Source organism: Larus michahellis, chromosome 1, assembly GCF_964199755.1.
Source record: "Larus michahellis chromosome 1, bLarMic1.1, whole genome shotgun sequence".
NCBI classification, from domain to species: Eukaryota; Metazoa; Chordata; class Aves; order Charadriiformes; family Laridae; genus Larus; species Larus michahellis.
In genome coordinates this window covers 93882578-93899975 of record NC_133896.1, presented here as the reverse complement: position 1 = coordinate 93899975, position 17398 = coordinate 93882578, and the positions used below count along the sequence as shown (strand labels likewise).

Sequence of the window (17398 nt, the reverse complement as noted above, 5' to 3'; positions counted from 1 at the left end):
GTTTCTTCTTCAGCAGCCACCGCCAGCACAGTGTGACAACCAGCATATCCTCTGCTTTGAGGTGACAACAGAAATCCAACCAGAGCAGCCACAGATTTGAACCATTTTTATCTTATTCCTTTTTTTTACCATAAATAAAATATAGTCTAAAAATATAGGATGTTAGTGATGCCTTTGGGAAGTCAGCGTAAGGTGAGCTCAGGAGCACTGACAGTAAAACAAAGAAGAAACGCTGTATGCATGGTAATTTGCACTAGCCTGAGGCTCAGTCATACTCAGTTTACAGTGAGGCTTTCCAACAGCCATTGGGAAGCAAAAAATTTTAGCTTGCAGCAAAGCTGGCCACCGTTTCTCTAGCAAATGTATTTCCAAACCAGCACGGGCTTTTAATGCTGTATGAGGACTAAGGACTACTTTCCCAGATGTATTTCTCACTGATGAGTGTTCATCCAAGAATTTATGCAAACGCATTTCAGGTTGTGAGGTGCTGGCAAATTGTCTGCTGTTCCTGATAAGACACATATGACTGGTCTCCAACAGTGGCATTGTCAGGTTTTTTGGCTTGTTGATTACAGTTACGAAAACTTGTTTTTAAACATTAGAAGTCAGAAGAAACAAAAACTGAATTAGTGAAACTTTCTGATTTAGTTTGATCAACTAAGATTTCATTTGTCCTTAGTTACTACTAAATTTGATCATGATGAATACAATTGTTCAGATACAAATATGTATGGAGTTATAAATAACTGTGATTTTCCTTCCATGTGAAGGAAGGAGTCCTAGTGCACTAAGGACCTAGATAACTCAGATGTCAAGTAAAAGTCCATGCAAAATAGGCAAATATGATCTTACCAAAGCAGTCACTTAATAATAAGAAGGAACAATAGTAAACATTATTTTCATTTTTTTGCGGATACAATGGATATGAATTGGAATTTAGCAATTCAGCTGTAAAAGCAAAAATAAACGACACACTAAGATATTGCTATGTCCAAGTGCCAGGTATCAGAGCCTGTTGTGCTGAAAAAGGTTAGGAGTCTGCAAGCAGTGTCTTAGGACACACAATTTTCACAAGAAACTAAGACTGTATTCCCATGCAAATGATCAGGCTACTAAAACCACCAGGCTATTGAAAGGATCCGCTTTATATGAGCAGAAATGTATACAAATCAGCATTTCATGAAAGCTTACCATCAGGCATCAGCAGGTCTTTTATGGGTGTCCTAAACACCTGTTTTCATACCCTCTCACTGACAAGTTGTGTCTCTACATGCACCAGATGCCTCTGAGGCTGTGGAGCTGCCAGGCAGCTAGCCCTGGAGACTCAGAAAGGGAAAGGCAATTATCACCAGCAAAGAGGAACATAACATGACTGAGGGGTGCCTTCCCAGGAGGCTGGTGGAGTTCCTCCCAAAGGACACACAAAATTTGGGCACTAAAGCTGTGGACTGCAAAAGCACTGCAAAAGCCCAAGGCAGGGCCCCGAGGACGTGGTGGGCAGATGCCCACGGTGCAGTACAGCCACTCCTCCTCCTCCATGTTCGATCTCCAGGTTGGGTACAGCTCCCAGTTCCACCTGGGTTCCACCCAGCTCTGGGTTCCACCACCAGAAGCAGTAGCAATAAGAACCCATCGTCATCACAGTAAACCTCCTGTGATTTGCCCCATGATTTCATTTGGTATCTCCTGCCCAACATGAGGCAACTAAAAACGTTCGCTCTGTCCCCTTTTAAACCTATATCCTCCAGTTGCCAAATGGCCCTTAGTCTTCTCTGCCAACAGCACAATATAGATGGTACTGAGGGACTTTGTTCTGGCAGCATTGTGGTCCCACTGCATTAATGTTGGATGAAAATGTCTGGTGCTATAAATACCTCTACATGTATTTCCAAATATTAGGTGATGTGAGTAATCTGAAATGTCCCTGGGCAAAACTTCTGAATTTGGAGCTCAGAAAAAGCTGGACTGTCTTGTGACCTTGTGCACTAAGGACCTAGATAACTCAGATGTCGAATTCTCTTTCTATCCAGAATTTTAGCCTGGGAGGATCTGCTGTAATGGTCCTTTTGCAGTAACCAGAGGGGATTCTTGACTGAGCTTCCCATGGATAAATTTTTGCTTCAGCTCTTAGACATTGTGCTATGCCTCCCTTGTGACAGCAGGGTCAAGCCTCAGGATGATTATGTAGCAGCCATGACACTTCAGATGTACTCCTGGGTTCCTTGGAAAACCGAACGTGCAATCTCCATTAAGAAGTTCCAGCATATGGGAAGTGGTGTACTTGTAATTCCCCAAACGTCAACAATAATGGATAAGAAATATTATTACCACTATACAGGTAGGGAAACTGAAGTAGGCAGGGGGAGAGATTTCCCAAGATCAGCAAAAGAGCCAAGAGCAAAATCACGTCTCCCACTGCTTGCTGTTAGACACAACCCACTAGGCTGCAGCTGGTAGTGGTGAAGGATAAATGAGCACTCCCCACAAAGGAGATGGACAGACATCACTGTAAATGTTCATCAGTCACACTGGTTTAATGGGTAAGAACTACAGACCTGACCGCCCCACTGATAATGGCAATGGGGGCCATGGGCTGGACTGCACATCACAGGCAAAGCCCATCGTGCAGGTTGATGGTAAATCCCTCATCAAGCACAAAGCCTCTTTGCATTCCCCAGCAGGCAGAAGGGCTGCACAGCCCTGCCCTGTTGAGACCTCTTCTGCCTCGAAGAAATGGTACAGAGCTCCTACTCACCCTTTCATAGCATGGGGTGTTGTGCATGGGCCTCTCAAAGCAGCCCTAAGAACGAGTTTTGACCCCATCATCAGATGGCAAAATGTTTTGACATTTAGTAATCCACCAAGCCGGGTGCCTGGCAGTGTATTTTCTTCTCTTGCCAGCCCTCCCACGCATTGCATCTTTATGTCAGGCCCTGGCTACCAGACCAAGCAGAGAGATATTGCTTTTGTCCTTCTTCCTTTGTGCCTTTTTGCAGGCCCAATGCACCAGCTTGTCCTTTCTGGTGAAGGGTCCTTCACTGCAGTTCTGAGGAGGCACCAGCCTGCCTTTGTCACTGACACCCACCAGAGTCCTCTGGCAGGGACCCCTCTGGATGGATCCCCAGAGCTCTGCCTCAGGTCAGCTCCAGATCTTATGTATCCATAAAGAGGGCTTTGTGTAAGTAAGGCTCTTGTATTTTCATTTTCCCCCTATGTTGCTTTCTTTGGGAAAGTTAAACAGTGGTTGGAAGAGCTCTATTGCAACGCCAGTATTATTTTCTGAACCAGATGCTTATTTTAATGCTGTATATAGAAACAATAGGAAGATCCTCTGGAAATGGTGACACTGCATCTTCTTTAAAGTAATTGGTATTTTGGCAGCAGTTATTTTCACCTGCAGAAAGTAGCTCAGGCTTAAGAATGAAGGCGTAGAAGAAGCATTACTGATCACAGCTCGAGTCTGGTCAGTGCTTCTATTATAAACCTTTATTTTTTCCCTCTAGGAATTTTTCTTCGGGCTGAAACCCAGCATGCTGGACAGCAGTACTATTGATCCTTGTTACTTTTACTGCTGAAGCCAAGGCACATCTTGGAAACTATATTAAGTTTTGAATTAGACCAGAGATCCCTTCCTTTTTGAACTCTTCCACTATTTTACTATTTTGGGACTGCATTGCTCAAGCCCCCTTCCCCATTCAGCCGTGCATAATTATTGACTACCTAATGCAAAAGTATTCCAGAGCTTAATGAAGAATAATAGTTTTGCTACGAGATGTTTGATATCCCCTATAGGAGGGGTTGTTTGGCTCTGAGAGCTCAACAGAGCTCAACAGAGCTCAACAGAGCTTGTTTTGGCTCTCTTTTTGGTCTCCGCAGGGCAGCGTGAACCCTTATAGAAAAGATCTTTTGCACAAAACAGTTTTGCTGCGTCACTGCTGTTCATCTCTTGCTTCCTGCAGAGCTTCACCGATTTCATCTCAGGAAAGGCAGATGAAGTTTCTTGTCAATAATAATCCTCTTGGAGCAGGACGCAAGCACGCTCCAACAAACTTGGCCAGACTGCAGCACACCTACCAGATCAGTGTATGTAGATTCTCAGGAGGCTTCGGTCACTAGTGCAGAAAGGATCAACCTAAAGTTACTTTGTGAAGTGAAGCACCAGTTATGGATAATTCTTGAGAAAATAAACGGGATTTGCTCTTTGCCATTCTTTTTCTGCAGTTCTAAAACTGAAACAGGGATGTTGTCAGGAGCCAACATTTTCTGGATGCCTCATGCTAGTCTGCTTTTGCTACACTCAGGGGCACACAGTGCAGCAGGAATTGATTTGAGGAAGCAAGGAGAACCAACAGCTTTTGCTGAAAGGACTTTTCTCATATTTTTATCATGATGATATTTCTGGTTGTGGTTGAAAAAGCATATTCAGAATAACAAAACCCGAATCATTTTCTTCTCCTTTATCCCTCTCACTTTTCCCTCTTGTTTACTCTTCTGCTTTACTTAGCAATGGGTATAAGGAGGAGAAAAGGAGGTGAAAAATAAACAAACAATAATATTTTTTTAATAGAAGGGAGAGAGGGTGCTTGTATTTCTGCCAAACAAAACATAAACGTTGCATCAAAACAGAAAAATCTGTGAAAGTGGTTGTTGGGGGAAATTCTGTCAGACTATTTTTATTGGTATTTTTATCACCATCATCATTAACACACTATGCTTTCAGTGCTACCTCACACTGTTAGGAAGACTGATGATTTCTTCAGAAGTCCTGGAGCGGATCCAAAGACCTAACTCCTGAGACGAGGTCAGGCCATAAAAGCAGGAGGGTGTCAAGCAGTGTCGCAAGGGCAATTCCAGCTGTGGAGCTGGTGATGCACTGCTCCTGTCCCTGGACTAATGGCCACCTTTTTCTCATCACATCTTGATCTTTCACTGCCACAGAGCACAAACGACAGGCAACTCTCAACCAAGAAAGTAGTCCTTTGCCAGAAGAAGTCACCTCGAAATGCTCTGATGTTCTGACCGAGGGAGATCTCATCCAGTCCCTGACTTTTCCTTTCCTCCAAGAACAAGGCATCTGGCAAGGACAAGCCAATGCTAACAGCACTGTCAGGCCTAAAATGCTAGGGACATCCCCCTGCAGGAAGCTGGGCTGCGTGCTGTGCCCCAGGGTCTCCTTAGGGCCATGGGCAAAAGTCAGTACCCTCTGTAGGAAACTGCTTAAACTCAGTACTGATCAAAGCTGTGGCTGTCTAGACTCTAAGACTAAGAAATACTCATGCAAGTTTGCTACTGAGCAAGATCAAGATAACGTGCTGTGACAGCCTCTCCCTCCAACAGGTCCCAGGGAAGACACGTCCCACCACAGCATCACATCTTGCATTGCGTGCCTGTGCATCATGCTCAGGGCATCTAAAAAGTTTGTATGAGCAGTATGCTACACGAGCAGCAGGTCAGAAGAGTTTGTCCCGAATCTTTTCACAAATCTAGATGTAGATGCTGGATGCGTTCACCACACGTTTGATAAAGCTGGTGCCAGATGCAATACAGGTTCACTCAGACAAGACAGAGATGCTGGTATTTGGAAGAGGTTGTACTGTGAGAAAATATGATAAAAATCCATAAGCTGTCAAGTGAAGCTATTTGCTTGACTGCTATCAGAGGTGGGAGGGTACAGTCAGAGGTAACTCTACTCTGAGACTGCTCTGCAGGCCAGAAGGACCTTTTCCATCATTGCCTGACAAAAGAGCAGCATTGCTGTCAGGAGCAGATCTCACTCCTGTGACCCATCTGTGAAAACTACGTCTAAGAACAAGGAAATCAAAGGTTTCAGATTCATAATTTCACTGATCTTAAAACATATGCAGGAGATTTTTAAGATTAGGGGGTCAGTTTTCCTGCTTTTCTCAAGCTCTTTCTACAGCAAAGTAGAACAAGGAACGGTCAAGGAGCTGATGTAGTCCTACAGGACAAAGCAAAGGGATGGGAAATGGGGTCCTGCCCTGTGCTTGGGAGGAGTTATACAACATATAAGAAAGAAAAAGTACTTTGACTTTGGTGACTGTTGTGCAGACTGAGTGATTTATCATGTTTCAATTTTTCATTTGGATTTGAGACAAACAGATTTTGGCGTATTAGCTTCTCCCATGGGTATATCCCAGTCATTCTCACTCTTTGGTGGGGAGGACTATCATGGAAAGAATTAGGCAGGTTGAGCAGTGAGTCACTGCCCTTGTTCCTTCAGCTGATGGGATGTGTTCCGTCCCCAGGGAAATTACAGAGAAATGCAACCTCCATATTAGTGGGTCGAACAGAAGAGGCATCCCAGCCACCTGTGAAAGGCTGATATAGACATAACAACACTAGGCTTTGACATTTCCCTTGGACTCATTCAGTTTGTGACCATGCGCTGTGGGCAGCTCTGGTCACTGCAGGGACTGGTGGCCTGTGCCACGAGCAAGAGGGAGCTGCATCCCTGAAGCAGCTTGCAGCAAGACCAACGCAGCAACAGAAGGTGGGGATACCACGCCTGTGCCTGAGCAAAGACAAACTCGCTCCTGGTGGTACAACGACACACGAAGAAAGGAAGAATTAACCATGCAAGGCATTTGTACAGAGATGGACGGGTCCTTCTCCATAGCCTTCACCGTGTCACTGGCCTGCAAAACTAAAAGGCTAGTTGCAGAAACTGAGTTCGATCTGCCCTCATGTGCTGAGAAAACCAGCAAGCAGCATGGTGGCGGCTTGCATTCCCTTGGCTTCAGGCCACAGGAAGACTCTAAAGTAAATGAAAGCAAAGTAGGAAGAACGTGAATGCCCCTGCTCCAAATGTGTCGCGTATAGGTTGCTTGACACAGAGCTGATGAGAGGAAACTGAGAGCACAGTACCACAAGGCTGGCAATTACTATCTGCTAAGCATTTTGCAAGTGGTTGCTACCATGACTGGAGCTTCTTGTGAAGACGCTTGGAAGAAAGTGAGTGAGATACAGCCAGAGAAGAATACAGCCAGATGCAGCCAGAGAAGACTGAGCAGCAAGTGAAGGAGGCAGAGGAAGTCAGAGTATTTTCAGAGCCCCACAACAGTGGTTGGAGTGTGAGGAGAGGACTGAGTAGAAAAAAAACATCTGCAGGTGAGTAGAGGGGAAACAGAAGCACGTACGGGGATGAAGTGAGGGGCAAGTAGGAGAGAGGGGAAAGCACTGTGTCTAAAGGACCCTGCAAGGGTCCCCCCAGAGGTAGAAATCTTTCCCTTAGGGGTTGCAAATCACAATTACACTGGCTGGATGATGGGGGCATGCCACTGTAAACAGAAGTGCTTTATCCAAAGAGCAAACCTCTCTGCTAAGAGGTTACCTAGACAAGTATGGAGACATTAATTTAGGAGGCAATTTTTAACTTTGGCAGCTGCCTTACCCATTCTCACCAACAAGCCAGATGAAACCTGATGGATACAGGGTTCTGCAATGCTAAGGGATATTTCTTGTTTAGTTAATGTTCCTGATTTATACAATGATAACAAGAGCCCAAGGAAAGCACTGCTCTGCATTCTATCTTTATAGGTCAGAAGTTTAAGTTTTTTGTATTACCATCATTTTATTTTTTTTGAACATTGAAATACCCAGGCTGGACACTGTGTCTCTTTCCCACTAGCTGGCATTCTGCAGCAACAGCCTCATTTGTATTCTGTCTTTTACTTGAGCAAAAAAACCCCCACTCTGCATTGCCACAACTAAGGACTTCCCAACTGCGATACAGAGATTGCCAAACAGTCACACTAAATTCATCATGTCCCTGCTAACATATTTTATTCATATTGATGGTCTGCTTCACAGTATGTTTCCAAAGACTTGCTTTAAAATTTAAGCTCCAGACTTCCAAAAAATATAAAGCAAAATAAAATTAGTATCTTTTTCTACGTAGATGTACAATGGAGCTGCCTCTCCTTCAAGGCTGACCTATCACAGATTCCAGGCTGGTTTTTTCCCCACACAGAGCTTGAATGTTTTCCTGTACAAAGGAGAAATTTGTGACTTCTTAAAGAGTTATTGTCTATAAAGTCCTGTTCCTTTTCCAGTTAAAAATGAATTTTGGGCCATGGAGAAGTTTCAGACTGGATGATCCCACAAAGCGAGGCTTCCTCCAAGACCATGTTCATGAGTGGACCCCACCAGGACACGCAAAGTCCCTGACACTAAACCAGCCCTTGGGGCACTGTATTTCTGTCTTGAGCAGCAGGGGTGGCCATATCTGTTGGGGATTAAAGTCTCACTGGCCTCTCTTGGATGGATCTTTGCACAGTAGCCTTTTCCTCACACTCTGATTTTGTTTGTGAAAGGAAATCCAGCTAAACCCATGAAGTAACTTCAAGTAAAGCGTTGCAGGAAATCTGAAAACTTTGTGGGCCAGAGCCACTTTTCATAGGGCTCTTCCTTGCTGTCAGCAAGTCCAGGGTTTCCCCCATGGGTCTGGGGAGAACTTACAGAAGCATCCTCCAGGTACAATAAAGGCTGTGTAACATTTGGCATTCTGACACACATTGGATACTCCTCGGTCTGGGAAATATCTGGGCTAAACTAGACTCTTTCCACAGCCCACGGGAAACACATGATCTGCACAGGATGGCTCACAGCCTCTCAGACATGTCTCAGGGTAGGAGGACTCACCATCCAGAGCTTCCTCCATCATGTCAGAGAGATGCAGACAGCATTCACAGTGAGAATCACTACTTTTCTGATACTCAGACTGAACAAGGAAGATGTATCCTTTCTTTCATGGACAAAGCAAAACACCTGGGGAGAAATGGGGAAAAAAGAAACATCAGCTGCTGGCGGTGATCTGTGTCAGGAGCAACAAACCAGAAAAGATGCCTCCCCTTACCCTGCGTGAGATATTTCCTGCAACACTTGGAGTTTCCACTCACTGACTCTTACTGCAGCCACTTTTTGAATTTTCACTGGCATCACTATGAGTCCACCCTTGGTGTTACATACGCTCCCTACAGTCATGAGGTTGAACACTGCTCCATGAGTCACAGTGCAGTCCAGGGACTGCAAGACTGGGCTGCTCCATGGGGGAAGGTGAGCTGTGAGCCAAACAACATGATCAGGGCAGGTCCAGTGGCAATAACTACGATCAGCCACAGTCCAGGGATGTCCAGGCAAGGCCAAAGTGACAAGGAAGGTCTGAGGTCAAGCTGGGAACTCGAGTCACTGCAGTCCAAGGCTGGATGCAACACACACTTGAGATAGCTCAGGCAAGAGCTAAGGTCAAGGTACCAAGCTTCAGTGCTGCTCCTGGGCCTGCGGGTGATGAAAGGTCCAGAGGAGGCTGGTCAGGGCAGTGACAGCTTGCTGGTGACAGCCATCACAAGGGGAAGCCTAGGAATAATGTTACCCCTTGGCTGGTTAAGCACTTCTAACCCTTAGACAATAACAGTACTTATCCTCAGATATTCAGCTTTTAAATTGCCACCATACTTTATTCTAAGAACTCTTCCTTTCCCACTCTTTGATGTTACATGACTATTAATAGCCTCTCCCACAAGGAGCTGGAAGCAGAGGGAGAGCTAAGAAGATTATATTACGAAATGCTACAATCAATGCCCTGCAAAGGAGTGGAGAAGAGATGCTCAGTGCCAGCTTCTCCTTCTCCCAATGGAGCCTCCCAGGCGGCACCAAGCTGCTCGGGCAGCTTGGCCACAGCTATAATTCAGTGTGAGTCAAAAATTCTATTTCAGCAGGAAAAGCTGAAACAGCAGAGGGCTTCTTGTCACTGTCTCTGGACAAGCCCAGGAGAGGCAGAAATGGTTTGTTTAATGCCGTCTCTCATTATTCCTGGCACTTTATGACTCATTAAGTGTTCTAGTTTTGTAACTAACTCCTGCTGAGCTCAACATTTGATACACATTTATGGGTGGCCTGTTGGCTGTAATAACGATTGAACTATTCATAATTCCCCAAACCATGTTAACTCCTTCCTTTGCATGCCAGTTTTTCCTTTAAACAACTGTAAGATAAATATACTGGGGACTTCAGTTCTTAACACAGAATTAATTTCATTTATCTGGACAATTTATTAGCATAGCTATGCACTAAAATTAGACACACTTGTCCTGGAGCCTAGATAAAATATGCTGTGTCCCAATATCTTTTACCCTGCTCCCCTTCTGTATCCACTATTTTTTTTTACCATGGATTTATCAATGCAGATGGATGTCTGATATCTATTTCCCTCAGAAGAAGGTTGGCAGCACACACATCAGTATTCATTCACTTGTATGGAATGGGAACAGGAGCCAAAAGACCCCTCTTGCCCATAACAGGTGGGAATTAGAAGGAAGGGACTTCTGTTCGGGAACCTTCTTGTGTTATGAGTGATCTTGTCGGCTTCTGCACTGTTTTCCACCTTGCCTTCTTTGCAAAAGGTCAATGAGAATTCAAAACAGAGCCCAGCAACATGTTGACGCAGCCTGCAAACTGATGCAAACAGGGCAACGGCAAGCGGTCAGCACGAGTTTGACAGACACAACTACTTTTGGAGATGACAGCACATTTAACCTGTCTCTTCTGAAAGCCTTGTGCACAATCACCTTGGATATAGGTAGATGGGTCAGTGATTTAGGTTAATGCTCCTTTCATTCACTTGAAGCACAGAGTCACTTAGCCTGGCCACTCTGAAAAGATGTGACTTTGTGTCTACAGTCTAACAAATTCAGTCTGTGTATATTTTGAAGCATGACTGAAAAGTCACCAACAAAATCACACAGGTCTAAACCAAAGGTCTGTATCGTGGTCTGCTTTAAATTCAAGCTGGAAGTTATTTGCAGCTTCAACCAAAGAGTCTGACATAGAAACGTGGCTGATTTCAGACTTCTGACTTGGAGGAAAACGCTCTCAGAAATTATCCTGTGTGTAGGACAGTATTCAAGATGGCCTTGTAGTGGGTCTAGCTGGGATGGAGTTAACTTTCTTCACAGCAGCCTGTATGGTGCTGGGCCTTGCATCTATGGCTAAAACAGCATGGGTAACACACCAGTGTTTTGGCTATTGCTGAGCACTGGTTGCACAGCATCAAGGCTTTCTCTCCAATGCTCCACCACCAACCTCAAAGGTCTGTAGGCTAGACATGGGCAAGAGTTTGGGAGGGGACATAGCTGACCAAAGGGATATCCCATACCATATGACGTCATGCTCAGCAATAAAAACTGAGGGAAAGGGGGAGGATGGGGCGGGCATTTGCGGTTATATCGTTTGCCTTCCCAAGCAATTGCTACATGTACTGAGGCCCTGCTTCCCAGGATGTGGCTGGACATCTGCCTGCCGATGGGAAGCGGTGAGTAAATTCCTCTTTTTGCTTTCCTTCTGTGCACAGCTTTTGCTTTTCTTAATAATTGTATCTATCTCAACCCATGAGCTTTTCTATCTCATTTTCTCCCACAGTTCTATTGAAGCGGGAGAGTGAGAGAGCGGCTGGGTGGGTGTCTGGCAGCCAGTCAAGGTAAACCCACCACAGGCTTCTGGACAAGTACTAATTTTCTTGGCTAATTCTCTCTGTTTTGGTTCCTGATGATCACAAAGAAAACAGATGATGTAAACTTCAAAGGCATTTTCATATGAGAATTGTCAATTTGATTCAATACTCCCAACCTCAAACATTTAGTAATTATCAGTCCTGATTAAAAAGAAGAAAAACACTTGGGGTCTTACCTTTTAAGTCTTGGCATTTGAGCCTACAAGGATGTGGTTTTATTACCGGTACATTCTAGTTCAAGCCTGTGTCGCCCTACTGAGAGTGTCCCCACTCTCACAAGTGCCTGCTTTATATTCCTGCTGCTTGTCTTAGGTCAACACTAGCAGTCAGGAGGAGAGTCAAACAAGCTTCATGATCTGGCCGGCAAAAACAGGGACAAGAAGGGTCTCATTCATTCTTGCAAAATACTGTGTTTCAAAGGTGGTTTGCAGTCAGGAGCCAGGCTGTGTTAGGAGTCTGCCATAGGGTGGCCCAGGAGGAGTGGATGACGCAGGAGGTCTGCACAGGAGTCCAGTTTGTCACTGCAGCATTTCTCACTGTGCGCAGCAGTTCCTGTCAGCAGGAAAAAAACAGTCACTGATTTCTGTCAAGTGCTTCAACTGCAGTATTTCTGTCTTTGTCCTGCATTGTTTTATGCAAGGGTTAGACATTTGTCTCGGGCTTTTGCTGAAGGATGCTGTTTCAAAGTTAGAGACATAGCTGTTATGATATGAAGAAGATGCACAAAATCACCTCTGGAGGAGTGAAAACAACAAATTGCAATGCACAGGCTTGAGTGTCAGCAAATACACATCTCTGGAAAGGATTTAGTTATTTTCTTACCCCATGAAACAACTGACATCTCTCAGGAAAGACTCCCTGTGGGGAACTTGATCCTTTGGGAGGGAGGATGAGTTAGTGATCAGGGATGGAATGCAAAGGTGTTTTCAGCATAGCGCCTGGTTGCTCCATTTTCTAATACAGTACATTATGTTGTTAATGGAAATGTAGCTTTGCACCTTCTGTTTTTCTCCCAGTAGAATTAATTTCAGCACTGTTTGCATGCCAAGCATGCACACTCGCAGCTGTGAGCTCCGGGGAGAGGGAGAAGGCACAGCTTGGACCTGCCCAGATAAGATCACAAAAAGTCTGCAACAAGGCCAGGAGCTGAACCCGCTGCTTTTGCCAAGTGACTTCACCACAAGACCATCTTTGCTCCTGCCCACAGGAACTGTCCCGCGCCATTACAGACAGACCTCAGGAGCCAGACAACGGAGGGGGGAAACCATCTGGCTGTTTCAAAGTCCTTTGGGAGATCCACAAGATGGGTAGTTTTCTGTGCCACTCTGTGATGCAGCAAAGAGGGGAAAAACACCCATTTCCCACTGAGCAGCTATCCCTTCCCAGTAATCCAACCCGCACGCCTGTTCCTGCCAGAAATCTCGCTGTTTCAAGGCTGCATGTGTCATTGATTAAGAAATAAGACAGAGCAGGGAGGAACAGCTTTTAAAGAATAAGGCCATGCACGGGCAGGGGAACAAGGGCTGCTGAGTGCTTGGGAACCCTCAGAGATGAAAGTTCCACAGGACTGCCACATGGCAGTGCTGCTGGTATATCTACCATGCAGCTAAAGGAGTTCTCCACGTGCCGGTTATGGAGAGAGACAATCCTGGAGCTGGAGACGGTCACAGAGCTCACTCCATCTGACGGTCATGAAAGGGGAAAGTAAAGGGAGTAAATTGTTCCATGCAACAGGAGACACTATCACAAGCTGGAAGCCATGGGAAAGAAAGCAACAGGGTATGGGACTTCCTTGGGAGCTGACTGCGAATGAAGCAGCTGAAGTTTCCACTTGGATTTGCAGCTGCATGTTTGTGCAGAAAATAAGGGTGGAAAAGCTGGAGAAACACCAGGAGAGAGTTTCTGAGAGGACTGCAGGCTTGTACCCAAGAGAGGGAAAAGCACCTCCTGCTGTGCTGGTGTGCTCAAGGCACACAAACTGCAGGAATATCGACTCCTATTTCGTCCTGCTTGGAATCAAATCACAAAGCCCCAGCTCTCAATTAGCTGCTCAAACAAAAAGGGAGATGATCTATTTTCCAAGCGCTTAGGTAAAAGAAGAGTGAAATCATAAGATGTGAGGCAGAGCTTCTGCTCTGTTGTTGTGGTGCCAAAGCACAGCGTCTTAAATAAAGTCAGCAATATTATTTTGTGTGTGCTTAGGAGCAAACTGTAATCCCTCACCTAACATTACCTGAGTCTGTAGAGCTACCCTGGTGTAAATGAGTCCATAACTATATATACACAGCCATCAACTTACTCAGTTCCCATCAGCATAACTGCTGTCATTGCTTTGTATACCAAAGAAGAAAAAACAGCAGAAAACTTGTTTCCTGGCACGTTTGTTTCCAGAAAGACAGCTTGCATATATTTTTTTTACATCTCTGGAGAACAAAGCCCTTAATACTGACCAGACAGAAACTTCCTGAAGTCAAAACCTCCAGGCCAGAGCTCGCTTTCTTTGCCTTAGTATGTTAATGAGCGGAGGGCGATTTGTGAAGCTGTCAATAAAGTTTATCAGGGCGGTGAGTCACCACACCATAATCCTGAAGGTTATCTGGCGGCTTATCTAAGCAGCCTGGCCTTGGTTAAGGAATCAAAGAGATGATTTGACGCCGAAAGTCACAGACAGTGGGATTTTGCAACTCCCCGTTCGCCTGCAATACAATGCGTAATTTTGGATATTCTGTTTAAATGTGCGTAGCCACAGGGCTGCGGAAGAGAGACAGCGCAGCAATGGCTGCCCTGCCACCGTTATCCCCTGTGTACCCAACAAATCCAACAGCGGGAGATTTAGATTAGGTATCAGGAAGAAATTCTTTCCTGTGAGGGTGGTGGGGCACTGGAACAGGTTGCCCAGAGAAGCTGTGGATGCCCCATCCCTGGAAGTGTTCAAGGCCAGGCTGGATGGGGCTTTGAGCAGCCTGGTCTAGCGGGAGGTGTCCCTGCCCATGGCAGGGGGGCTGGAACTGGGTGATCTTTAAGGTCCCTTCCAACCCAAACCATTCTATGATGCTATGACACCCCCGAGCGATTCCATGACACCTCTGTGACGCCCGCGAGCTCCTTTTAAGAAATAAAAAGGGGGGCGGGGAGGTGACAGGCCATTTAACCTGCTGGGACTGTGGCCGACAAGGGACGAACCTTCCCTGGACGCGACCATCGCCCCCGCTAGGCCTCAGACACGCACACCCCCCAACCCACCGCGGGGTGGCGGACGGACGAACGGACGGACGGACGGTGCCGCCGCCAGCCGACAGGGGGCGCTCCCGACGGGGAGCGGGGCTCCTGCGGCGGCGCCAGACCGGCATCGTCCCCCCCCCTACCCCCCCCTTCCCCCCGGCGCCTGCGCTTCCAGGAGCCTCCAAGATGGCGGCGGGCCCGCCTCCCACCGCCGCCCAGGCCTACCGGCCCAACCGCTTCGTCTCGCTGCCGGCCGAGCTCGACCCCGAGACCTACGACTTGTCGCCGGAGAAGCGCCGCGCCGAGGCCGAGCGCTTGGCTATCCGCGCCCGGTTGAAGCGGCAGTACCAGCTGCAGCTCAACAACCCCAACCCACCCGCCATCATCGTGAGTGGGGAAGGGGGCCGCGGGCGGTTGGGGGGGGGGGCGGGCCGCGGGAACGGGGCGCCTCGCCCAGCGTGCCGGAGCGGGGCCTGGGGCTGGGCCTGGGGCTGGGCGGGCAGGGTGATACCGTCCTCATGACCTTGTCACCCGTCCCGGCCTGGTCCCGGAGGCAACCGGGGGCTTTCTAGGCCACTGCCCCGCCGCGGGGGGTAAAGGGGGCTGCCCCCAGTCGGGTGTCCGCTGCAAGGTCCCTGGGCCCTCACGGTGGCTTTCTTTCCAACCCCAGGAAGATCCTGCCTTGATCCGCTGGGCCTATGCTAGGTCGCAGAACGTCTACCCTACTTTCCGCCCGACGCCCAAGACGTCCTTTCTAGGAGCCGTTTTTGCGATAGGCCCTATCCTCTTCTGGGCTGCTGTCTTCAAAGCTGACAGGGTAAGTCCATTGACGACACTGAATGTCGGTGGACGCCACTGATCTGCTTGGAGACTTAATTGGTGGAATTCTCTTGCACCTAAGAATTATTAATACCATTAAAGTAATGAGGAAAGGGAGACTGATAGCGAGCCTGCTAGCTCAAAGCGTCGGAACTGATTGCAAAGTCCTGCTGCGCTGAGAGCCCTTGTACCCTTGGGTATGGCCAGTCACAGTTTCCCTGATCAGGATATTTTGCTATAATAAAGCGCTCTGTAGCACTGACTGTAAATTAATTATAAGGGCTGTTGACACACAGTAACTGTGCATTCTAAAATAAATAAATAGAGAGTTTATGGCTGACAGACCTAGTGAGGTCTCTGCAAATTGCTTAACCATTTCTCTAATCTCATGAAGCAAGTGGTGAGGAGTACTTACACTGATTACAGTGCCTGCTCTCACATGGATTTTTAAGGTTTTGGAAGGTTTATCTTGCTTCTGTTCTGAGTCCTGAAATGTGGACGTCAGAATCTGAGCAATGGTAGACTATTCTGAAAATACTCATCTGTATACATACATAAGAAAGTGCTAGGCGACTGGCAGACAGCGACTGTTTTTACCAGTGCATTTGTGGCTATTGTAAAACACTCTTACTTCCCTCTTTCACACAGAAGTAGCATTTTTAGATTAAGTCATAGACCAGGAAGCACAAACATCAGTTAAAATCAATAGCATATTTGTAGGGAATGCTGTTTACTAGGAAAATTAAAAAAACAGGTTTAGGAAACATGCTGAGCATGTTGATATAAATCTCTGCAGTATTTTTGTCATGCTGGTTTGGTTTTGTACACAAAGCCGCACTTGAGCTTAGCCACCAAGTGTGGCTTAGTGTGTGAGTGCTTAAAAATAAACCTGTGTGAGTGAAATATAGACATACTTGCCTGGCAATATTTAAGCTGAAGTCTTTAATGTAGTCTTCAGGACAATTTGTTTTCCATTATTCCAGTTCCCTTACTGATTGGCGATTTGTCTTTTGTTTTCTGTTAGTATAGAAAGCACAATAACTATTATACTCTTTTCTCTGAGGAGTGTTTGTGGTGTGTCTGGGAAAGCAAAAGATAAATTGCCGAGTCTTAAGCAAGTCTTCTGGTTTTACCCAGCAGAAGGAATCTGTGCAAAATCTGCAGTGTCTGTGTACTGTAACAATACCTGTCAGAAAGGTACATGACTGCAGAGTGAGATACAAATGGGCTGAAAGTGAACGCAGGCACGTTTAGGCAAGTTTTACTAAGAAGTTTCTCTATAATTAGATCTCTAAACTGGATTATTCAGCAAGAAGGAGGAGGTAGAAACTAAATGTATAAATTAACTGATGCAACTAGTTTGGTAAAAAATACATCACAGGAATTGGTGTCTGCTGGCCTGTGGGAGTGGATAGATGTGCAGAGAGGTCAATCTGAGCATGTCTTCCCTGGCTGGAATGCCGTGTTCTTTTTTTTGCTTTTTAATTAAACAATGGCTGTTACCAGAGTTTGTGCTTATAGAATCATTTAGGTTGGAAAAGACCCTTAAGATCATATGGTGCTATCTTCCTATAGGCTGTGCTGAGATACTAGAACTGCTTTTCTCTTATCCCAGGCTGATGGAGATTTCTTCTCTAATAGGATAATGATGAATGTTCTCTTTCTTCCACAGGATCGTAAAGAGAAGCTTATCCAAGAAGGTAAATACAAGCGACCGTTCAGTGTATTTTAAGTCCTGGAATTGCAGTGCTGTTCATGGGATATAAATAAAATAAGATGTATTGTGTGCTGACATTTCTCCTTCATAAGAATAAATCTTAATTGCTCGTT

General features: G+C 46.0%; 1 protein-coding gene across 1 annotated transcript; it reads left to right on the top strand.

Moving 5' to 3' along the window:
• The first annotated feature begins 14795 nt into the window (after positions 1–14795).
• Positions 14796–17398, top strand: NDUFB4 (NADH:ubiquinone oxidoreductase subunit B4). Its single transcript, XM_074593711.1, has 3 exons — positions 14796–15136; positions 15420–15566; positions 17241–17398. Exons 1-3 carry the CDS (start codon positions 14936–14938, stop codon positions 17298–17300), a joined length of 408 nt encoding a protein of 135 aa, XP_074449812.1. The 5' UTR covers positions 14796–14935; the 3' UTR covers positions 17301–17398.

Bases quoted from the DNA above. Each gene is read 5' to 3' on its own strand.
- NDUFB4 (XM_074593711.1), top strand. From the start codon at position 14,936: ATGGCGGCGGGCCCGCCTCCCACCGCCGCCCAGGCCTACCGGCCCAAC. The intron at 15,137-15,419 runs GTGAGTGGGGAA...TTCCAACCCCAG, and splicing joins CCAACCCACCCGCCATCATC to GAAGATCCTGCCTTGATCCG. The intron at 15,567-17,240 runs GTAAGTCCATTG...TTTCTTCCACAG, and splicing joins CTGTCTTCAAAGCTGACAGG to GATCGTAAAGAGAAGCTTAT.